At 35.0% G+C, this 22,717-nt stretch overlaps 1 protein-coding gene across 1 annotated transcript in view; it reads right to left on the bottom strand.

Moving 5' to 3' along the window:
- The window catches only part of LOC128666882 (myosin-16-like), a 357,676-nt gene that overhangs the window by 122,678 nt on the left and 212,281 nt on the right, over positions 1 to 22,717 (bottom strand). Inside the window, exon 11 of the mRNA XM_053721692.1 lies at positions 1,220 to 1,412. Coding sequence (XP_053577667.1) covers positions 1,220 to 1,412 — 193 coding nt within the window. The remainder of the gene's footprint in view (positions 1 to 1,219; positions 1,413 to 22,717) is intronic.

Below are 22,717 nucleotides of genomic sequence, written 5' to 3'. Positions count from 1 at the left end.
GATGTGTGTGTATGTATGTGTATGTATGTATATGATTGTGTGTATGTTATGTATGTGTGTGTGTGTGTGTATGGGATGTGTGTGTATGTTATGTGTGTGTGTGTGTATGTGTATGTTATGTGTGTGTGTGTCATGTGTGTGTGTATGTTATATGTGTGTTATGTATGTGTATGTAATGTATTTGTGTGCATATATTATGTGTGTGTATGTGTGTGTGTGTGTATATATTATGTGTGTGTGTGTGTGTATGGTATGTGTGTGTGTCATGTTTGTGGGCATGTGTGTGTGTGTATGTTATGTGTGCATGTTATGTGTGTGTGTGTATGTGATGTGTGTATGGTATGTGTTTGTTATGTATGTTTATGGGATGTATGTGTATGTTATGTATTTGTCTGTGTATATTATGTGTGTGTGTATGTTATGTGTGTGTGTGTCATGTGTGTGTGTATGTTATGTGTGCATGTTATGTGTGTATGTGATGTGTGTATGTTATGTGTGTGTATGTTATGCGTTTGTGTATGTGTGTGTATTTTATTTGCGTGTGTATGTATGTATGTGTGTATGTGAATGTTGTGTATAATATGTGTGTGTATGTATGTGTGTATGTGAATGTTGTGTATAATATGTGTGTGTGGGTGTACATGTATGTGTGTGTGTGTGTGTGTGTGTGTATGTCTACCGTTTTGTACTACCCTGTTATGAACTATATACTATATATAACTATATCTTTGTTTTAACTTGTTAAGAATAAAGAACTGCTTTTACCTAAAGTGGACAGAGACTATCTCCGGATTCTTCTTTCTTTTTTGTTGTTGTTATATGTATATTTTTGTGTAAATAGTAAACATATAATTTTTCCATTAAAATGTTGCTTTAAAAGAAGTAAGATATTTCCCTTTATATTTGGGTTTCCAAATACTTTGCTAATTGTTTGCCGACCTTTAATGTCAGATGAAATAATAACTCTCGGATGCATTTAGACTGTACCAGTTGATATTACTCACCCATATGCATGAATCAATGTACATATTTATGAGATTTCATCGACACACGCACAAGTAAATACCTATCACAGACATTACATACATAATAAATGAATGTTTTATTGGGTCTGAACAGTCAGCATCCCCAAGTCCCTTGTTTACTCAGCTTTGGTTATTGCATTTTGCAAATGAGTTCATTAATATTTCATTCTAATGTGTAACGTGAGCAGTTTTACCGTCATTTGCTGCTGCTGTTTTTTCACCAGCTTTAATAGCTCCAAATTGTTTTTATTGGCCCCCTCTAGCTGAATCTCCATTTCGTTTATATCGTTCTCTAATTTCTTCTTGATCCTCAAAGCTTCTGTGCGACCTTTTACTTCTGTGTCTAAGCTGGCTTGTAAAGATTCAAGGGCACGCTGGTGGTTTTTCCTAAAAATGATTTAAACAAATATATAGAATATAAAAATTGTAAAGTGCTAATAAATAAATGATATAAAAAATAAAGTGGGCGATTGTAGTTCAAAGGACATTAATAACCTGCTGCATGTGTGCGAAAATTGTGCGTTTTCCCACACTCCCTAGGGAGGGTAAAAAGAATAATCTGTTACCTAGGTTTTCAAAATGTTGTAAACTGCCTGAAACAGTAACTTCATTTGCAGCAGTTGCAGGTTATAGTATTCGCTTTTTTGCTTCTCTAGAGATCGTGAGACAAGCGCTATTTTTTCACAAAACAATAATTGTTGAATGTTTATACATTTATATACATTTATATGTATTGAAAATAGTATTTGTTTAAAGGGCCATAATACCCAAATGTTTAAACACTTGAAAGTGATGCAGCATAGCTGTAAAAAGCTGACTAGAAAATATCACCTGAACATCTCTATGTAAAAAAGAAAGATATTTTACCTCAAAAGTTCCTCAGTAGCCACCTCCCATTGTAAAAGATTTCTAAGCAGCATTTTAGTGTGTTTGTCCTGGGACATCTGAAGGGACTAGCATCGTGCACTCTCATATTATTTCACCAATCAGGTAAAGGAAGCTTACTATGAAATCTCATGAGAGTTAAGTCAAATCTCATGAGATCACAGTAAGAGTTCATGACCTCAGCACTGCTGATGCTGATTGGCTGCTGTTCATTTCTTAATTTTTTTAAATTTGTTTACCTGCAGCTGGGAGCAGCTGAGTATAACTTTTTACACAGAACTTACTCTGCTGAGCTGAGGAAATTGCGAGGTAAAATATTTTCCTTTTTTACATAGAGATGCTCAGGTGATATTTTCCTGTCAGCTTTTTACAGTTATACTGCATTAGTTTCAAGTGATTTAGCATATGAGTATTATGTCCCTTTAAGAAAAGGGACAAGATATTCAAATATTTTCCCTCTTCCATCTTAAAGAGGATGTTTCAAAATATATTACAGTATTTTTTTTTTAGTTAACATTCCTGTTATGAATAAACCAAACTTGAGGCTCGTTTCTATTGAGACAAAAAAAAAGAGCCGTAAGCTACTGAAGTTACAACAGCTAAAAGTAGTTCAAGGATCGATTTTAGTACCAGGTTTCCATTTAAATATTTTGCAGAGTGTGTAGTCGTTCTTTTCATGTAGGTGTAAGTTAAAAGGGACATTAAACCCAACATTTTTCTTTCATAATTCAGATAGAGAATACTTTTTTAAACAATATTCCAATTTTACTTAACAAGTTGGGTTGCTATGGTAACCCGACCTTACAAATATATACTTATTTATTATACATATTTTTAACTATAAGCAAATACTACTTTTTATTCTAATTATATTTTCTACTTCATTAATATATGTAACATTTATTGCTGCCCTAGGCAAATGTCTAGTTTGAATTTTGTAGATATGTTCTTACATATATTTTTATATATAAATACATATTGATATTTCCATAAGAACATAAGTGCAAATATTCCTATACATGGGATTAACGGTTTGCGCTTTCATTGGAAACCTGGTGTAAATTAGCGCTTATCGGCTTCTTATATTTTCTATGGGGTACGAAAATATTTTCACAACCCATACACTGGCCGCCAATATAGTGGTATAACGCATCATCAGAAGCAAATGATACACAAAATTGCTTCCGACAGCATATTTATTGGTTCTCGATCTCGTGAAAACCTAATTAAAGGGATTCAGAAGAGCATGGAGTTTTAAGACTTCCATTATCAAATTTTGCAGATTGTTTTAATATTCTCACTTTCTGGGGAACAATATCCTACTGAGCATGTGCACAAGCTCACAGGGTATATGCATACTAGTCTGTGATTGGCTGATGTCTGTCACATGATAAAGGGGGCTGGAAAAGGGAGAAAAAATAAATTTGTCAGAAAACAATCTACTGCTTATTTGAAATTCAGAGTTGGGGCCGATGTATTAAAGTCCAAACGGACATGATACGATGTAGCGTATAATGTCTGCTGCACATCGATAAATGCTGACAGCAATGCTGCCCCCTGCAGATTCGCAGCCAATCGGCTCCATCCAGAGCTTAATAATTCAGCTCCTAAGAGTTAAATCATTGTTTTTTTATTATGCACTTTCTAATTATGCAATTCTACTGCATTGTGGTCCTTTAAGGCTCAATAGAAACAAGCCCTTTTTCAGTGTGTCTCTATCAGCCAGTAAGCTGTCACAGTTGTACACAAATGACTTACTTACAGCTTTTCTTCGCTAGTCTAATGTTTATACAGTGCAAATGCACGAAGGGAAATTAAACCTAATTTTTTTCTCTTATAGAGCGTGTAATATTAAGCACCTTTCCACTTTTTTGAAAAGTATACCCAAGAGCAACAATGCATTACTGGGAGTAAGTAGCTGATTGGTAGCTACACATATTTGCCTCTTGTCATTGGCTCACCATATGTCTTCATCTAGCTCCCATTGCTAATACTTCAAAAAATTAAAACTAAAGAGTGAAGCAAATTTTTAAAAAGTAAGAAAATTGTAAAGTTGCTGAAAAATGTTATGTTCTATCTGAATTATGAAAAAAAAAATACTAGGTTTCCTATCCCTTTAAATAATCCCTTTGAATAGTGTTTTCTTAGAATTTCATTGACATCTAGGAGAATCGGCATTTTAATGCTGATATATTAATAATCTAATGTTTTTCATAACTAAAACTGATAACTGAAAGTAAAATGCACATTTTTACTTGTGCATCCGAAATTATTCACTGCAACGTAAATCAAAAAATCTGCATGCAGAATAAATGTTTTTAAACCATTTAAAACAGTCATTTGTTAGTAAAGTTTGCAGTGTGTTCACACACTTGTTTGCACAGATCCCACTCGGCGGGATATTTGACAAGCACTGATTGGCTGTTGCATGTGCAGTTACTGATTGCTGGCAGCAGATGGCACTCCAACGTAATTCTCCCATCTCTACTAATCCTCTGATATCCACGCCAAGTGTATCTCGGGAAATGACGTTTACAAGGGGGGCTATGCCACCCATGAACACCCCAAGCAAAGGCAAAAAAGATAGTGGAAATGGGGGAATTTCAGCTTTCAGATGTCTGCTTAAGAATGCCAATACTGGGCACGTTATTTTGAGATTTGGAAACTCCTCTGCCTGCATGCAACAGCAAATCAGCGCTTGTCAAATATCCTGCCGAGTGGCATCTGCAAAAATGTAGGACACAACCCTTGGGAATACTTTTAAATATTGTCTACATTCTTTACTGTGGGCAATTAGTAACAGATCTAATCACACTCCTGCAAATATTAACCAATCACTGTGCAGCATGTGTTCTGCATTCCACAAAATGTGCTTCAGGCTCTGTGAGAGGAAGCACTACAAGTTTCAGAAAAAAATGAAAGTACATAGTAACGTTTTTTTTTTAATTATGCAGAGCACACCAAAAGTTTATTTTAATTATGCTTAATTAACTAATTTTATGGGGAGTTACATTTTTAATTAATGTCCCTCAAACATTTGAATGTTACTTCATATTAAGCTTCTATATTTGGGCTATTGAAACAATGGGGTCTATTTCAATTAATCAGAACAGAATTCCTATGCAAAATGTTTTGCATTATTTTTGTGGGGTTTTCCAATTCAAATCTCAAATTATACAGATTACCAATACATTACTAATGTAATAAATATATTACTATTTTTAAATGTATTTGTGCCACAAAAAAAAAACAAAAAAACAATACCTTGCATGGGGACAATGTCACAATCCATTAGAGCATATAATTTTAAGACTATTAAGATTAGACTGTGAGGTGTTAAACACACAGTAGAAAAACTGCTTGGGAGTCGGACCCGCAGAGCACTTCTGATCCTGAGGGGAAAACGCTGCTGATCCAATCAGCAGTACTAGTCTCAAGACTCACATGTGGAACTAGCACTGCTGATTGATCAGTGGCATTTGTAACTCGGGACCAGCAGTGCTCTGCAAGTCCTGCAGATTATTTCTACTATATTAGTTGAAACAAATAGTTTAAATTAAATATTACCTACCTATAGACCTTGTGAAAGGAAATATATTTTGTTTAGGTCAATACAGGTAGTTATGTGTTAGCATTATTAAATATAACTTGTATTTAACAATTATTATATAAAATAAAGACAGCAAATTAAATGTCTTCTACCCTGCTAAGATTAAAAACACTGCACCATTTGAAACTAACGTTATTTGGTCACTAAAGAGCAAAGCTTTGCTTTCTAAGTAGAATAAAATAATGTATCTTTAGAGAGAACAAGTGAGGGTTGTCTAAGATTGGTATCAGTTCTGCTATTTAGTAATTGCAACTACCTGAAAGAAGCGCTAACTTATATTTATTTCAAAGGATTATTGTCCTTGAATTATATTATTTTCTATCCGAACAGGTAATGGTGGCTAAGTATATGATAACTGATTCATTAAAGGGACACTCAAGTCAAAATTCAACTTTCAGGATTCAGATAGCGCATGCAATTTTAAGCAACTTTCTAATTTACTCCTATTTTAGATTATTCTTCGTTCTCTTGCTATTTTTTATTTGAATGTAAGCTTAGAAGCCGGCCCATTTTTTGTTCATCACCTGGGTAGCGGTTGCTGATTGGTGGCTACATTTAGACACCAATCAGAAAGTGCTAACCAGGTGCTTAACGAAAAATGGACCGGCTCCTATGCTTACATTCTTGCTTTTTCAAATAAAAATAACAAGAGAACAAAGAAAAATTGATAACAGGAGTAAACTAGAAAGTTGCTTAAAGGGACACTCAAGTCAAAATTAAACTTCATGATTCAGATAGAGCATGCAATTTTAAACAACTTTGCAATTTACTTCCATTAACAAAATGTGCAGAGTCTTTTTATATTTACAGACTAAGTGCTATTGCATTGTCTTTTTATCATGCATTTGTTGATTATGCAAATCTACTGTATTGACTGGTCCTGCCCGCTCTATCTGAATCATGAACGTTTAATTCTGACTAGACTATCCCTTTAAATTATACTTTAGTAACCGGGATAACCCCTCCCTCCCCTTCTAGTAATTTCCCTTGTTCCCTACATTAGGAGATTAATTTAATTCAAGGACAATAATCCTTTGATATCAAAAGAAGAAGAATAATTAGTGACACCAAAAAATAAGAAATTAAAATTTTATTATCCATAAATTCAGTTGTATTTGTTTCTTTATTGTCTATGGCGTTCACTCTACTGCTGCAGAGTTGAGTAGCTGTGACAGAGACCATATGTGGCTGTTTAATCGATTTTCGCTGCTGCTCCACAAACTACAAAAGTCGACACATAAAGTAAAGCAACTGTAAGAAAAATAAAAGCTATAAAACAAAATCTAAATATTGCAGAATTTCTTCACATAAATAAAAATAAAAATGAAAATGAGGCTGCAACTAATTTACGTTTTTGGGAATCTCTTTTGTCTGTCACATATTTTGAATGTCTTCAATTAAAATCTGGATAAATTCGTTTTCTTTGTTATAGAACCTACATAATATCCTTGATTGTTCAGTTACAGAGAATAAAATACAAATAAAGTGAGACAACCTCATCAGCTCTGAAATAGTGACACATGAAAAACACGTAAAAAATCATTTTAAATGTTTAGCAAACATCTCACATTCATTTTGAACAAACAAATGGCTGAAAAATTAGAACATTTCTATTTTTTGCTAATGGGAAATGTTGCTTTGTTTAGGAGATGTAAACATTTTTTTTTTTTTTTTTAAATAAACTTTAAAATATTGTGGAATGCCCTCTTTAAAGGGACAGTGTACTTGAAAACTGTCATTGTTTAAAAAGATAGGTAATTCTCATTCCCCAGCTTTGCAGAGCCAACACAGTAAAACGTATATTAATATAACAGAGTTGGTTGTGCAAAGCTAGGGAATGGGTAATAAAGGGATTATCTATCTTTTAAACAATGAAACATTTCAAGTAGACTGTCCCTTTAAAAGGGCAACTAGAGGGACATTAAACAGAAGGATACATAATAAAAACAGAGATCAAATATGATTTAATATTTGCATTAATGAAAGCAATAACAGAAAGCCTTAAAGGGACAGGAAACTCCAAAATGTTATTTCATGATTTGGATAGAACATACAACTTTAATCAACTTCCTCTTTGACTTCTATCCTCAAACTTTCTTCATTCTCTTGTTATCCTTTGCTGAAGGAACAGCAGTGCACTACTGGTTGCTAACTGAACACACGGGGTGAGCCAATGACAATGCTTATATATATGCAGCCACCAATCAGCAGCTAGAACCCAGGTCTCTTGTTGCTCCTGAGCTTACCTAGATAAACCCTTCAACAAAGGATAACAAGAGAAGGAAGCAAATGAAATAATATAAGTACATTGGAAAGTTTTTTTAAAATTGTATGTTGTGTATGAATCCTGAATGTTTAATTATGACTGTTCCTTTAAGTAAGAGAGAGGTTAGGACAGAATGCACTGAGAGATAAATAAGGGCACTAGAGTTGACAACTTTTTTTAAAGAAATTATGGGAGACTAAAGAATCGACAAAATTCATTTAGGAAATCGATAAATCATACAGTGGTTACTGAAAAAACATTCTTAATTTTATTATTTGATACAGTTTGGTACAACAAAATTCTTCATACAAATCATCTTTGTTCACATAGTTTAGTATATTCAATAACTTTCTGCAAATCGATAAATGTTATTTCTTATTTATGGCACAGTGGGAGTAAAGACATTAAATGATCAGATACATCAAACGTGTTAAAGGATCACTACACAGTAGAATAGCTTAATCAGTAAATGCATATTAAATAAACAATGCAAAGCACTTAGGGCTTGATTCTCTAAAGCTCTCTGGGCTGGTGAGATTCTATAAGAAATCTCGCCAGTCCTTTAATTTACCTGGTGGAATTATATAAAGCCAGTTTTTATCCTGAAAACAGGTTGTCTCGCTAAGGGGCGTATACTACATTTTCTTATGGGAAGGAGATACATATATTACTAAAATACACAATCAAATTTGTAATTTAAAAATCATACAAAACGAAGAATTGAACCATTGACACAAATATACTCTGGAAAAAATTATGGGCTAGATTACAAGTGGAGGGCAAAAGATCGATTTGGTAAAAGCGATATTTGCGCTTTACTTAGTAATACCAGTGGACACAAATGTACACTGGTCTTACAAGTTAAGTGCAATTCGAAAGCGACCTTGTGTTTGCATTGCACGGAAGCTTTGCCCTCACTAGAGTACGCTTCCATATGCTCCAATAGGAGTCTCATTCCTATGGCATGAGAACCTAGCACAGCGAAGGGGGTAAGTTGCGCAGCTATGGGCAGCAAATTTAAATATATATGTATATGAATATATACATATATATATTTATGTGTTAATATGTGTAAAGACATATATCAACACATAAATATATATGTATATAACCATATACATATGTAGTTATAGTAATAACACAATTCCCCATACACTGCAATGTAAAAGCACTTTTCAGTGCCGTTTTTTTTTTCTTACATCCTCTCAATTTAACCACTCATAACTGCTTTTTGCAGTTATTTTATTAAAAAAATAAAAATGCTAAAAAATGTTTTATTTATTGCAAAATACACTACACTTATGTTTTGGGGCAATTCTCTGGTTAATTTTGCTGGTAATTTATTGCGATAAATTAGTGTTCCAGTTGTAATCTAGCCCTATATCGTTAAGGTGCATAAAAAATACAGCCAATCACAAATGCATATATATATATATATATATATATATATATATATATATATATATATATATACTCAGTATGAACTGGTGCCTCAAAAAGTGGGCAAATAAAAAGACTGCACATTTTGACAATGGAAGTAAAATGAAAAGTTTAAATTGTGTGCTCTGTCTGAATCATGAAAGTTTAAGTCTGACTTTAGTGTCCCTTTAACTATACAAGAGTACAAGTGTACAAGAGTACAAGTGTACAAGAGTACAAGAGTATAAGAGTACAAGAGTATGAGTACAAGAGTATAAGAGTACAAGTGTACAAGAGTACAAGAGTATAAGAGTACAAGAGTATGAGTACAAGAGTACAAGAGTATAAGAGTACAAGAGTACAAAAGTACACGAGTACAAGAGTACAAGAGTACACGAGTACAAGAGTACACGAGTACAAGAGTACACGAGTACAAAAGTACAAGAGTACAAGTGTACAAGAGTACACGAGTACACGAGTACAAGAGTACAAGTGTACAAGAGTACAGCAGTACAAGAGTACAAGTGTACAAGAGTACAAGAGTACAAGAGTACACGAGTACAAGAGTACACGAGTACAAGAGTACACGAGTACAAAAGTACAAGAGTACAAGTGTACAAGAGTACACGAGTACACGAGTACAAGAGTACAAGTGTACAAGAGTACAGCAGTACAAGAGTACAAGTGTACAAGAGTACAAGAGTACAAGTGTACAAGAGCACACGAGTACACGAGTACAAGAGTAAGAGTGTACAAGAGTACAGCAGTACAAGAGTACAAGTGTACAAGAGTACAAGAGTACAAGTCTACAAGAGTACAAGAGTACAAGAGTACAAGTGTACAAGAGTACAAGAGTACAAGAGTACAAGAATATAAGAATACAAGAATACAAGTGTACAAGAGTACAAGTGTACAAGAGTACAAGAGTACAAGAGACCAAGAGTACAAGTGTACAAGTGTACAAGAGTTAAGAGGACAAGTGTACAAGAGTTTAAGAGTACAAGAGTATAAGAGTACAAGAGTATAAGAGTATAAGAGTACAAGACTATAAGAGTACAAGTGTACAAGAGCACAAGAGTTCAAGAGTATAAGAGTATAAGAGTACAAGTGTACAAGAGTTTAAGAGTACAAGAGTATAAGAGTACAAGAGTATAAGAGTACAAGAGTTCAAGAGTATAAGAGTACAAGTGTACAATAGTACAAGAGTACAAGAGTACAAGAATATAAGAGTACAAGTGTACAAGAGTACACGAGTACAAGAGTACAAGAGTACAATAGTATAAGAGTACAAGAGTACAAGAGTACAAGAGTACAAGAGTACAAGAGTACAAGTGTACAAGAGTACAAGAGTATAAGAGTACAAGAGTATGAGTACAAGGGTATAAGAGTACAAGTGTACAAGAGTACAAGAGTATAAGAGTACAAGAGTATGAGTACAAGAGTACAAGAGTACAAGTGTACAAGAGTACAAGAGTACAAGAGTACAAGAGTATAAGAGTACAAGAGTATGAGTACAAGAGTATAAGAGTACAAGTGTACAAGAGTACAAGAGTATAAGAGTACAAGTGTACAAGAGTACAAGAGTATAAGAGTACAAGAGTATGAGTACAAGAGTACAAGTGTACAAGTGTACAAGTGTACAAGAGTACAAGAGTATAAGAGTACAAGAGTACAAGAGTACAAGAGTACAAAAGTACACGAGTACAAGAGTACAAGAGTACACGAGTACAAGAGTACACGAGTACAAGAGTACAAGAGTACAAGAGTACACGAGTACAAGAGTACACGAGTACAAGAGTACAAGAGTACACAAGTACACGAGTACAAGAGTACAAGTGTACAAGAGTACAGCAGTACAAGAGTACAAGTGTACAAGAGTACAAGAGTACAAGTCTACAAGAGTACAAGAGTACAAGAGTACAAGTGTACAAGAGTACAAGAGTACAAGAGTATAAGAGTACAAGAGTATGAGTACAAGAGTATAAGAGTACAAGTGTACAAGAGTACAAGAGTATAAGAGTACAAGAGTATGAGTACAAGAGTACAAGTGTACAAGTGTACAAGAGTACAAGAGTACAAGAGTACAAGAGTATAAGAGTACAAGAGTATAAGAGTACAAGAGTACAAGTGTACAAAAGTACACGAGTACAAGAGTACAAGAGTACACGAGTACAAGAGTACACGAGTACAAGAGTACAAGAGTACAAGAGTACAAGAGTAAACAAGTACAAGAGTACACGAGTACAAGAGTACAAGAGTACAAGTGTACAAGAGTACACGAGTACAAGAGTACAAGTGTACAAGAGTACAGCAGTACAAGAGTACAAGTGTACAAGAGTACAAGAGTACAAGTCTACAAGAGTACAAGAGTACAAGAGTACAAGAGTACAAGTGTACAAGAGTACAAGAGTACAAGAATATAAGAATACAAGAATACAAGTGTACAAGAGTACAAGTGTACAAGAGTACAAGAGACCAAGAGTACAAGTGTACAAGAGTTAAGAGTACAAGTGTACAAGAGTTTAAGTCTGACTTTAGTGTCCCTTTAACTATACAAGAGTACAAGTGTAAAAGAGTACAAGTGTACAAGAGTACAAGAGTATAAGAGTACAAGAGTATGAGTACAAGAGTATAAGAGTACAAGTGTACAAGAGTACAAGAGTATAAGAGTACAAGAGTATGAGTACAAGAGTACAAGTGTACAAGAGTACAAGAGTACAAGAGTACAAGAGTATACGAGTACAAGAGTACAAGAGTACAAAAGTACACGAGTACAAGAGTTCAAGAGTACACGAGTACAAGAGTACACGAGTACAAGAGTACAAGAGTACAAGTGTACAAGAGTACACGAGTACACGAGTACAAGAGTACAAGTGTACAAGAGTACAGCAGTACAAGAGTACAAGTGTACAAGAGTACAAGTCTACAAGAGTACAAGAGTACAAGAGTACAAGAGTACAAGTGTACAAGAGTACAAGAGTACAAGAATATAAGAATACAAGAATACAAGTGTACAAGAGTACAAGTGTACAAGAGTACAAGAGTACAAGAGACCAAGAGTACAAGTGTACAAGAGTTAAGAGTACAAGTGTACAAGAGTTTAAGAGTACAAGAGTATAAGAGTATAAGAGTACAAGAGTATAAGAGTATAAGAGTACAAGACTATAAGAGTACAAGTGTACAAGAGTACAAGAGTTCAAGAGTATAAGAGTACAAGTGTACAAGTGTACAAGAGTTTAAGAGTACAAGAGTATAAGAGTACAAGAGTATAAGAGTACAAGAGTTCAAGAGTATAAGAGTACAAGTGTACAATAGTACAAGAGTACAAGAGTACAAGAATATAAGAGTACAAGTGTACAAGAGTACAAGAGTACAAGAGTACAATAGTATAAGAGTACAAGAGTACAAGAGTACAAGAGTACAAGAGTACAAGTGTACAAGAGTACAAGACTATAAGAGACCAAGTGTACAAGAGTACAAGAATATAAGAAACCAAGTGTACAAGAGTACAAGAGTACAAGAGTAGATTGTTAATTGTTTGACATGAAGATTTTACATATTATAAAAAATAAGGGAGAAAAATGTTCTAAGGGTAGATAAATGAAGGAAGTCTGGGAAACTGTTTTGGGCATTTAAAAACTTTGGGCAAATAAAAGAGATCCTTGTAAATAAGGAAGGGCCCTAAAAAGGATCCTTCAATTGAGAATCAAGAGTACAAGGGTACAAGTGTACAAGAGTACAAGAGTACACGAGTACAAGAGTACAAGAGTACAAGAGTACAAGAGTACACGAGTACAAGAGTATAAGAGTATAAGAGTACAAGACTATAAGAGTACAAGTGTACAAGAGTACAAGAGTTCAAGAGTATAAGAGTACAAGTGTACAATTGTACAAGAGTACAAGAGTATAAGAGTACAAGAGTATGAGTACAAGAGTACAAGAGTATGAGTACAAGAGTACAAGGGTACAAGTGTACAAGAGTACAAGAGTACAAGAGACCAAGTGTACAAGAGTTTAAGAGTACAAGTGTACAAGAGTATAAGAGTATAAGAGTACAAGAGTATAAGAGTACACGAGTATAAGAGTATAAGAGTACAAGAGTATAAGAGTATAAGAGTACAAGACTGTAAGAGTACAAGAGTACAAGAGTTCAAGAGTATAAGAGTACAAGTGTACAAGAGTACAAGAGTACAAGGGTACAAGAGTACAAGAGTACAAGAGTATAAGAGTACAAGAGTACAAGAGTACAAGAGTACAAGAGTACAAGAGTATAAGAGTATAAGAGTACAAGAGTACAAGAGTACAAGAGTACAAGACTATAAGAGTACAAGTGTTCAAGAGTACAAGAGTACAAGAGTACAAGAGTATAAGAGTACAAGAGTTCAAGTGTACAAGAGTACACGAGTACACGAGACCAAGAGTACAAGTTTACAAGTGTACAAGAGTATAAGAGTACAAGTGTACAAGAGTATAAGAGTACAAGAGTATAAGAGTACAAGACTATAAGAGTAAAAGACTATAAGAGTACAAGAGTTCAAGAGTATAAGAGTACAAGTGTACTAGAGTACAAGAGTATAAGAGTATAAGAGTACAAGAGTATGAGTACAAGAGTACAAGTGTACAAGAGTACAAGAATATAAGAGACCAAGTGCACAAGAGTACAAGAGTAGATTGTTAATTGTTTGACATGAAGATTTTACATATTATAAAAAATAAGGGAGAAACATGTTCTAAGGGTAGATAAATGAAGGAAGTCTGGGAAACTGTTTTGGGCATTTAAAAACTTTGGGCAAATAAGAGAGATCCTTGTAAATAAGGAAGGGCCCTAAAAGGGATCCTTCAATTGAGAATCAAGAGTACAAGAGTACAGGAATATAAGAGTACAAGAGTACAAGAGTTCAAGAGTACATGAGTGCAAGAGTACACGAGTACAAGAGTACAAGAGTACAAGTGTACAAGAGTACACGAGTACAAGAGACCAATAGTACAAGTATACAAGAGTATAAAAGTACAAGTGTACAAGAGTACAAGAGTACAAGTCTACAAGAGTACAAGAGTACAAGAGTACAAGTGTACAAGAGTACAAGAGTACAAGAATATAAGAATACAAGAATACAAGTGTACAAGAGTACAAGTGTACAAGAGTACAAGAGACCAAGAGTACAAGTGTACAAGTGTACAAGAGTTTAAGAGTATAAGAGTATAAGAGTATAAGAGTACAAGAGTATAAGAGTACAAGAGTATAAGAGTACAAGTGTACAAGTGTACAAGAGTTTAAGAGTACAAGTGTACAAGAGTACAAGAGTATAAGAGTACAAGAGTATGAGTACAAGAGTACAAGTGTACAAGAGTACAAGAGTACAAGAGTATAAGAGTATAAGAGTACAAGAGTACAAAAGTACACGAGTACAAGAGTACAAGAGTACACGAGTACAAGAGTACAAGAGTTCAAGAGTACACGAGTACAAGAGTACATGAGTACAAGAGTACAAGAGTACAAGTGTACAAGAGTACACGAGTACACGAGTACAAGAGTACAAGTGTACAAGAGTACAGCAGTACAAGAGTACAAGTGTACAAGAGTACAAGTCTACAAGAGTACAAGAGTACAAGAGTACAAGAGTACAAGTGTACAGGAGTACAAGAGTACAAGAATATAAGAATACAAGAATACAAGTGTACAAGAGTACAAGTGTACAAGAGTACAAGAGTACAAGAGACCAAGAGTACAAGTGTACAAGAGTTAAGAGTACAAGTGTACAAGAGTTTAAGAGTACAAGAGTATAAGAGTATAAGAGTACAAGAGTACAAGAGTTCAAGAGTATAAGAGTACAAGTGTACAAGTGTACAAGAGTTTAAGAGTACAAGAGTATAAGAGTACAAGAGTATAAGAGTACAAGAGTTCAAGAGTATAAGAGTACAAGTGTACAATAGTACAAGAGTACAAGAGTACAAGAATATAAGAGTACAAGTGTACAAGAGTACAAGAGTACAAGTGTACAAGAGTACAAGAGTACAATAGTATAAGAGTACAAGAGTACAAGAGTACAAGAGTACAAGTGTACAAGAGTACAAGACTATAAGAGACCAAGTGTACAAGAGTACAAGAATATAAGAAACCAAGTGTACAAGAGTACAAGAGTACAAGAGTAGATTGTAAATTGTTTGACATGAAGATTTTACATATTATAAAAAATAAGGGAGAAAAATGTTCTAAGGGTAGATAAATGAAGGAAGTCTGGGAAACTGTTTTGGGCATTTAAAAATTTTGGGCAAATAAAAGAGATCCTTGTAAATAAGGAAGGGCCCTAAAAAGGATCCTTCAATTGAGAATCAAGAGTACAAGGGTACAAGTGTACAAGAGTACAAGAGTACACGAGTACAAGAGTACAAGAGTACAAGAGTACAAGAGTACACGAGTACAAGAGTATAAGAGTATAAGAGTACAAGACTATAAGAGTACAAGTGTACAAGAGTACAAGAGTTCAAGAGTATAAGAGTACAAGTGTACAATTGTACAAGAGTACAAGAGTATAAGAGTACAAGAGTATGAGTACAAGAGTACAAGGGTACAAGTTTACAAGAGTACAAGAGTACAAGAGACCAAGTGTACAAGAGTTTAAGAGTACAAGTGTACAAGAGTATAAGAGTATAAGAGTACAAGAGTATAAGAGTACACGAGTATAAGAGTATAAGAGTACAAGAGTATAAGAGTACAAGAGTATAAGAGTATAAGAGTACAAGACTGTAAGAGTACAAGTGTACAAGAGTACAAGAGTTCAAGAGTATAAGAGTACAAGTGTACAAGAGTACAAGAGTACAAGGGTACAAGAGTACAAGAGTACAAGAGTATAAGAGTACAAGAGTACAAGAGTACAAGAGTACAAGTGTACAAGAGTACAAGAGTACAAGAGTACAAGAGTACAAGAGTACAAGACTATAAGAGTACAAGAGTACAAGAGTACAAGAGTACAAGAGTACAAGAGTATAAGAGTACAAGAGTATAAGAGTACAAGAGTTCAAGTGTACAAGAGTACACGAGACCAAGAGTACAAGTTTACAAGTGTACAAGAGTATAAGAGTACAAGTGTACAAGAGTATAAGAGTACAAGAGTATAAGAGTACAAGACTATAAGAATAAAAGACTATAAGAGTACAAGAGTTTAAGAGTATAAGAATACAAGTGTACTAGAGTACAAGAGTATAAGAGTATAAGAGTAGAAGAGTATGAGTACAAGAGTACAAGTGTACAAGAGTACAAGAATATAAGAGACCAAGTGCACAAGAGTACAAGAGTAGATTGTTAATTGTTTGACATGAAGATTTTACATATTATAAAAAATAAGGGAGAAACATGTTCTAAGGGTAGATAAATGAAGGAAGTCTGGGAAACTGTTTTGGGCATTTAAAAACTTTGGGCAAATAAGAGAGATCCTTGTAAATAAGGAAGGGCCCTAAAAGGGATCCTTCAATTGAGAATCAAGAGTACAAGAGTACAGGAATATAAGAGTACAAGAGTACAAGAGTTCAAGAGTACATGAGTGCAAGAGTACACGAGTACAAGAGTACAAGAGTACAAGTGTACAAGAGTACACGAGTACAAGAGACCAAGAGTACAAGTATACAAGAGTATAAAAGTACAAGTGTACAAGAGTACAAGAGTACAAGTCTACAAGAGTACAAGAGTAAAAGAGTACAAGTGTACAAGAGTACAAGAGTACAAGAATATAAGAATACAAGAATACAAGTGTACAAGAGTACAAGTGTACAAGAGTACAAGAGACCAAGAGTACAAGTGTACAAGTGTACAAGAGTTTAAGAGTACAAGAGTATAATAGTATAAGAGTATAAGAGTACAAGAGTATAAGAGTACAAGTGTACAAGTGTACAAGAGTTTAAGAGTACAAGTGTACAAGAGTTTAAGAGTACAAGAGTATAAGAGTACAAGTGTACAAGAGTACAAGAGTTCAAGAGTATAAGAGTACAAGTGTACAAGTGTACAAGAGTTTAAGAGTACAAGAGTATAAGAGTACAAGAGTATAAGAGTTCAAGAGTATAAGAGTACAAGTGTACAATAGTACAAGAGTACAAGAATATAAGAGTACAAGTGTACAAGAGTACACGAGTACAAGAGTACAAGAGTACAAGTGTACAAGAGTACAAGAATATAAGAGACCAAGTGTACAAGAGTACAAGAATATAAGAGACCAAGTGTACAAGTGTACAAGAGTACAAGAGTAGATTGTTAATTGTTTGACATGAAGATTTTACATATTATAAAAAATAAGGGAGAAAAATGTTATAAGGGTAGATAAATGAAGGAAGTCTGGGAAACTGTTTTGGGCATTTAAAAACTTTGGGCAAATAAAAGAGATCCTTGTAAATAAGGAAGGGCCCTAAAAGGGATCCTTCAATTGAGAATCAAGAGTACAAGGGTACAAGTGTACAAGAGTATAAGAGTACAAGTGTACAATAGTACAAGAGTACACAAGTACAAGAGTACAAGAGTACACGAGTACAAGAGTATAAGAGTATAAGAGTACAAGACTATAAGAGTACAAGTGTACAAGAGTACAAGAGTTCAAGAGTATAAGAGTACAAATGTACAAGTGTACAAGAGTACAAGAGTATAAGAGTACAAGAGTATGAGTACAAGAGTACAAGGGTACAAGAGTACAAGAGACCAAGTGTACAAGAGTTTAAGAGTACAAGTGTACAAGAGTTTAAGAGTATAAGAGTACAAGAGTATAAGAGTACAAGAGTATAAGAGTACAAGAGTATAAGAGTACAAGAGTACAAGACTGTAAGAGTACAAGACTGTAAGAGTACAAGTGTACAAGAGTACAAGAGTTCAAGAGTATAAGAGTACAAGTGTACAAGAGTACAAGAGTACAAGAGTATAAGAGTACAAGTGTACAAGAGTACAAGGGTACAAGAGTACAAGAGTATAAGAGTACAAGAGTATAAGAGTACAAGAGTACAAGTGTTCAAGACTATAAGAGTACAAGTGTTCAAGAGTACAAGAGTTCAAGAGTACAAGAGTACAAGAGTACAAGAGTACAAGAGTACAAGTGTACAAGAGTACACGAGTACACGAGACCAAGAGTACAAGTTTACAAGTGTACAAGAGTATAAGAGTACAAGAGTATAAGAGTACAAGAGTATAAGAGTACAAGACTATAAGAGTACAAGAGTTCAAGAGTATAAGAGTACAAGTGTACTAGAGTACAAGAGTATAAGAGTATAAGAGTACAAGAATATAAGAGACCAAGTGCACAAGAGTACAAGAGTACAAGAGTAGATTGTTCATTGTTTGACATGAAGATTTTACATATTATAAAAAATAAGGGAGAAAAATGTTCTAAGGGTAGATAAATGATGGAAGTCTGGGAAACTGTTTTGGGCATTTAAAAACTTTGGGCAAATAAGAGAGATCCTTGTAAATAAGGAAGGGTCCTAAAAGGGATCCTTCAATTGAGAATCTCATGCAAATCAGACCGTTAAAATTAAATACAGATTAAAGCTGGAAAATGCTAAGAGAATAATAGTGAATCAGAGAGAGGTGAAGGAAGAAACAGTTAAAGCAGAATCCCTGTTAACCCCTTGTTTACCGGAGAGTGCAGCAGCACATTCATTTGAAAGAGATAAAGGCAGAAAACCAGAGGGATAGAAATGTTTGAATAACAGCTGATTTTCCATCCAAATGGACTATTTGAAACAGCAAATTAGTTTGTATATTTATCCATAATCGCAGAGTTACAATCAAGTCTGACAATACACATTTTTAAAATGAGTGTTACATTTTTTTAAAGGGACAGTCAAATCAAATTTTGAACTTTAATGATTCAGATAGATCATGTAGTTTTAAACAACTTTCCTCTTCACTTCTATAATCAAATATGTTTTGTTCTCTTCATATACTTTGTTTAGAGTAAACCTAGGTAGGCTGTTAAGAGCTTAGGAGCATATACGTGTCTTTTGCAGTCTATCAGCTAGATTTAGAGTTTTGTCGGTAAGGACCCGCGTAGCTAACGCTGGCTTTTTTCTGGCCGCACCTTTAAAATAACTCTGGTATTGAGAGTCCACAGAATGGCTGCGTTAGGCTCCAAAAAAGGAGCGTAGAGCATATTTAACGCCACTGCAACTCTCGATACCAGAGTTGCTTACGGACGCGGCCAGCCTCAAAAGCGTGCTCGTGCACGATTCCCCCATAGGAAACAATGGGGCTGTTTGAGCTGAAAAAAAACCTAACACCTGCAAAAAAGCCGCGTTCAGCTCCTAACGCAGCCCCATTGTTTGCTATGGGGAAACACTTCCTACGTCTGCACCTAACACTCTAACATGTACCCCGAGTCTAAACACCCCTAACCTTACACTTATTAACCCCTAATCTGCCGCCCCCGCTATCGCTGACCCCTGCATATTATTATTAACCCCTAATCTGCCGCTCCGTAATCCGCCGCTACTTACATTATCCCTATGTACCCCTAATCTGCCCCTAACACCTCCGACACCTATATTATATTTATTAACCCCTAATCTGCCCCCCACAACGTCTCCTCCACCTGCCTACACTTATTAACCCCTAATCTGTCGACCGGACCTGAGCGCTCTATAATAAAGTTATTAACCCCTAATCCGCCTCACTAACCCTATAATAAATAGTATTAACCTCTAATCTGCCCTCCCTAACATCGCCGACACCTAACTTCAATTATTAACCCCTAATCTGCCGACTGGAGCTCACCGCTATTCTAATAAATGTATTAACCCCTAAAGCTAAGTCTAACCCTAACACTAACACCCCCCTAAATTAAATATAATTTACATCTAACGAAATTAATTATCTCTTATTAAATAAATTATTCCTATTTAAAGCTAAATACTTACCTGTAAAATAAATCCTAATATAGCTACACTATAAATTATAATTATATTATAGCTATTTTAGGATTAATATTTATTTTACAGGTAACTTTGTAATTATTTTAACCAGGTACAATAGCTATTAAATATTTAATAACTATTTAATAGTTACCTAGTTAAAATAATAACAAAATTACCTGTAAAATAAATCCTAACCTAAGTTACAATTAAACCTAACACTACACTATCATTAAATTAATTAAATAAAATATCTACAATTACCTACAATTAAACCTAACACTACACTATCAATACATTAATTAAATACAATATCTACAAATAACTACAATGAAATAAACTAACTAAAGTACAAAAAATAAAAAAGAACTAAGTTGCAAAAAATAAAAAAATATTTACAAACATAAGGAAATTCTTACAACAATTTTAAACTAATTACACCTACTCTAAGCCCCCTAATAAAATAACAAAGCCCCCTAAAATAAAAAATTCCCTACCCTATTCTAAATTATTAAAGTTCAAAGCTCTTTTACCTTACCAGCCCTGAACAGGGCCCTTTGCGGGGCATGCCCCAAGAAGTTCAGCTCTTTTGCCTGTAAAAAAACCCCATACAATACCCCCCCCCAACATTACAACCCACCACCCACATACCCCTAATCTAACCCAAACCCCCATTAAATAAACCTAACACTAAGCCCCTGAAGATCATCCTACCTTGTCTTCACCTCACCGGGTATCACCGATCGGTCCTGGCTCCAAAATCTTCATCCAACCCAAGCGGGGGCTGGCGATCCATCATCCGGTGGCTGAAGAGGTCCAGAAGAGGCTCCAAAGTCTTCATCCTATCCGGGAAGAAGAGTAGATCCGGACCGGCAACCATGATCTTCCAAGCGGCATCTTCTATCTTCATCCAATGAGGACCGGCTCCATCCTGAAGACCTCCACCGCGGACCCATCTTCATCCGGCGACGTCCAACTGAAGAATGACGGTCCCTTTAAGGGACGTCATCCAAGATGGCGTCCCTCGAATTCCGATTGGCTGATAGGATTCTATCAGCCAATCGGAATTAAGGTAGGAATATTCTGATTGGCTGATGGAATCAGCCAATCAGAATCAAGTTCAATCCGATTGGCTGATCCAATCAGCCAATCAGATTAAGCTCGCATTCTATTGGCTGTTCCGATCAGCCAATAGAATGCGAGCTCAATCTGATTGGCTGATTGGATCAGCCAATCGGATTGATCTTGACTCTGATTGGCTGATTCCATCAGCCAATCAGAATATTCCTACCTTAATTCCGATTGGCTGATAGAATCCTATCAGCCAATCGGAATTCGAGGGACGCCATCTTGGATGACGTCACTTAAAGGAACCGTCATTCTTCAGTTGGACGTCGCCGGATGAAGATGAGTCCGCGGTGGAGGTCTTCAGGATGGAGCCGGTCCTCATCGGATGAAGATAGAAGATGCCGCTTGGAAGATGATGGTTGCCGGTCCGGATCTACTCTTCTTCCCGGATAGGATGAAGACTTTGGAGCCTCTTCTGGACCTCTTCAGCCACCGGATGATGGATCGCCAGCCCCCGCTTGGGTTGGATGAAGATTTTGGAGCCAGGACCGATCGGTGATACCCGGTGAGGTGAAGACAAGGTAGGATGATCTTCAGGGGCTTAGTGTTAGGTTTATTTAAGGGGGGTTTGGGTTAGATTAGGGGTATGTGGGTGGTGGGTTGTAATGTTGGGGGGGGGTATTGTATGTTTTTTTTAAAGGCAAAAGAGCTGAACTTCTTGGGGCATGCCCCGCAAAGGGCCCTGTTCAGGGCTGGTAAGGTAAAAGAGCTTTGAACTTTAGTAATTTAGAATAGGGTAGGGAATTTTTTATTTTGGGGGGCTTTGTTATTTTATTAGGGGGCTTAGAGTAGGTGTAATTAGTTTAAAATTGTTGTAAGAATTTCCTTATGTTTGTAAATATTTTTTTATTTTTTGTAACTTAGTTCTGTTTTATTTTTTGTACTTTAGTTAATTTTTTTCATTGTAGTTATTTGTAGATATTGTATTTAATTAATGTATTGATAGTGTAGTGTTAGGTTTAATTGTAGCTAATTGTAGATATTTTATTTAATTAATTTAATGATAGTGTAGTGTTAGGTTTAATTGTAACTTAGGTTAGGATTTATTTTACAGGTAATTTTGTTATTATTTTAACTAGGTAACTATTAAATAGTTATTAACTATTTAATAGCTATTGTACCTGGTTAAAATAATTACAAAGTTACCTGTAAAATAAATATTAATCCTAAAATAGCTATAATATAATTATATTTTATAGTGTAGCTATATTAGGATTTATTTTACAGGTAAGTATTTAGCTTTAAATAGGAATAATTTATTTAATAAGAGATAATTAATTTTGTTAGATGTAAATTATATTTAATTTAGGGGGGTGTTAGTGTTAGGGTTAGACTTAGCTTTAGGGGTTAATACATTTATTAGAATAGCGGTGAGCTCCAGTCGGCAGATTATGGGTTAATAATTGAAGTTAGGTGTCGGCGATGTTAGGGAGGGCAGATTAGGGGTTAATACTATTTATTATAGGGTTAGTGAGGCGGATTAGGGGTTAATAACTTTAT

The sequence above is a fragment of the Bombina bombina genome, chromosome 1, assembly GCF_027579735.1.
Source record: "Bombina bombina isolate aBomBom1 chromosome 1, aBomBom1.pri, whole genome shotgun sequence".
In the NCBI taxonomy this organism is placed as follows: domain Eukaryota; kingdom Metazoa; phylum Chordata; class Amphibia; order Anura; family Bombinatoridae; genus Bombina; species Bombina bombina.
Note: the sequence above shows the minus strand (reverse complement) of the source record. Positions and strands in the feature narration are given on the sequence as shown.